This window comes from Sinocyclocheilus anshuiensis, unplaced genomic scaffold (genome assembly GCF_001515605.1).
Source record: "Sinocyclocheilus anshuiensis isolate Anshui unplaced genomic scaffold, SAMN03320099.WGS_v1.1 scaffold459, whole genome shotgun sequence".
In the NCBI taxonomy this organism is placed as follows: domain Eukaryota; kingdom Metazoa; phylum Chordata; class Actinopteri; order Cypriniformes; family Cyprinidae; genus Sinocyclocheilus; species Sinocyclocheilus anshuiensis.
In genome coordinates this window covers 183096-185347 of record NW_015548216.1, presented here as the reverse complement: position 1 = coordinate 185347, position 2252 = coordinate 183096, and the positions used below count along the sequence as shown (strand labels likewise).

The following is a 2252-nucleotide window of genomic DNA, read 5'->3' as shown; positions in this document are numbered from 1 at the left end:
CACACACACACACACAATGCTGTGTATTTGTAGGCACGCTGGGGAAGCATGTTTTTGGCAGTGTTTGTTGTTTGTGTTGTAGGGATTTTCTGCACATATGGCAAACACACTCCGGTCAGTTGTGGCCAAAAGTGTGTGAGTGTATGTGAGATGGTTTAAAGTAACTCTGTGTGTGTGTCTTTAAAGTGAGTCCAACTAAAACAGATTGTGTCATTGTGTGTCCTGCTGCTGTAAATGACAGCATTGTGTATTGTTTTTCTCTACAGAGCCTGTCTGGGAGAACATGAGGTGAACACACACACACACACACACCAGCGTGTCTGGTTCATTTCACACTGCAGCTGATAAGCTGAGGTTTGGATTCTTCAGATTAAAGCGAAGGTCAAACGCTTCTAGAACTGAAAGTCAGGCTGGAGGTGATGACTTGTGTTTGTTAGCACTCACTCACTGTGACTTCAAGAGTTGAGAAAGAAATCAGTTGTGTGTCAGTGTACTGGATCTTTATCAGGTCTTAAAGAGACAGCAGCCTAATAATCTGCTAATGTCCGTGTCATTAATGTTCATCAAACAAGACAAGACAGAGAAACTCGCTCACTGCTCTGGACTCCATCGCTTCAGGAACAATCACTGTATATGTCATTCCTGCAGCGTTTCATTTTGCATTTTATTTTTTTGTATTGTTGTTGTCCATTTGCTTGTCATTTATTTCTGTCCGTCAGTAGGCTTGAGAAACATTTAGATCTATTTATCTATTAGATCTATAACATTCAGTCTCGTATTAGTTATATACATTAGTTATAGCATACATATATGGTTATAGTGAAATATAAAGACTCTGAATCATTGTCTTTGTTTGTGTGTGTGTGTGTGTGTGTGTGTGTGTGTGTGTGTGTATGCATGTGTGTGTGTCTCTCTCTCTGTGTGTGTGTGTTGAAGGTGAGGCCGGTTCCGTGTCATACTCGTGGGCCGTTCTCCTGCGGCCGGTCATGTGGACGGACTTTAGCGTGTGGGAATCATAGCTGCAGTTTGGAGTGCCATCGTGTGACCGCTGTGCCAAACTCAGACAAAACTAAGGTAGGTCACATGACCCTTTGACCCTGTTGCCACGAGCTCTGTCCTCACAGTGACTGGCTTTCTGTTTGTTTTCTGTGTGTGTGTCCTGCATTTAACCCATCCAAGTGCACACACACAGTAGTGCACACACACACACACACACACCCGGAGCACTGGGGGATCTGTTCTTGCTCAAGGGTCTCTCCTCAGTAGTGGTATTGAGGGTGGAAGAGAGCGCTGCTCATTCACTCCCCCCACCGACAATCCCTGCCGGACCTGAGACTCGAACCCGCGACCTTTGGGTCACAAGTCCGACCCTCTAACCATTAGGTGTGTGTGTGTGCAGTGTGAGCAGTGTGAGGAGGGCTGTCTGAAGCCGCGTCCCGTGGGCTGTACTCACCCGTGTGTTCTGGCCTGTCACCGCGGCTGCTGTCCTCCCTGTGGGCTGATGGTCCGTCTGCGCTGCCACTGCAGGATCTCCAGCCTCTACATCGAGTGTGTGTGAGTGACTCTCCTGCTGCTCTCCGGCCGGATCTCAAACGCTCAGTGACGAGTGTGTGTGTGTGTGTGTGTGTGTGTGTGTTTTGTAGGAAGTTCACGTCTGCGGATGATCAGGGCAAACAGCTGCTGAGCTCCTGTCAGAATCAGTGTCCCAAACAGGTGCTGTAGGGTTTGTTCTGTGAGAAGCGGAGAGTGTTGCATGCTGGGATGCGGCTGCTCTGTGCTGATTGTTTGTTGTGAATGTGTGTGTGCAGCTGGGATGCGGGCACCGCTGTAAGCTGCTGTGTCACGCCGGCGACTGCGATCAGAGCTGCGGTCAGCGAGTCAAGCTCAAGTGCCCCTGCAAGAGGATCAGAAAGGTACAAACACACGGAAGATCATGTGACCAAACGCTGATGGACTGCGGCTTCACAGCAGATCTAATGTTTGTGGTCAGATGATGAAGAGGTCATCACATGGCTTTAATAAGCACTCATCACTGTCACTGTGTAAACAGTGTTTGTGTGTGTGTTCAGGAATTCCCCTGTTCTCGTGCGAGATCAGAGAGCGACTTGGTCGTGTGTAACGAGACGTGTCGAGAGTTACAGAAGAAACATGCAGAGGTAACACACACATACACTTATGCACTCACAGACACACATACACAAACACATACTTATGCACTCACAGACACACACACACACAAACACATACTTATG

General features: G+C 48.0%; 1 protein-coding gene across 1 annotated transcript in view; it reads left to right on the top strand.

Annotated features, from left to right (window-relative positions):
* The window catches only part of LOC107653896 (NF-X1-type zinc finger protein NFXL1), a 20533-nt gene that overhangs the window by 14108 nt on the left and 4173 nt on the right, over positions 1-2252 (top strand). Inside the window, 7 exon segments of the mRNA XM_016440762.1 lie at positions 83-135; positions 267-288; positions 937-1082; positions 1396-1554; positions 1644-1713; positions 1809-1913; positions 2070-2156. Of these exon segments, the coding sequence (XP_016296248.1) occupies positions 83-135; positions 267-288; positions 937-1082; positions 1396-1554; positions 1644-1713; positions 1809-1913; positions 2070-2156 (642 nt within the window).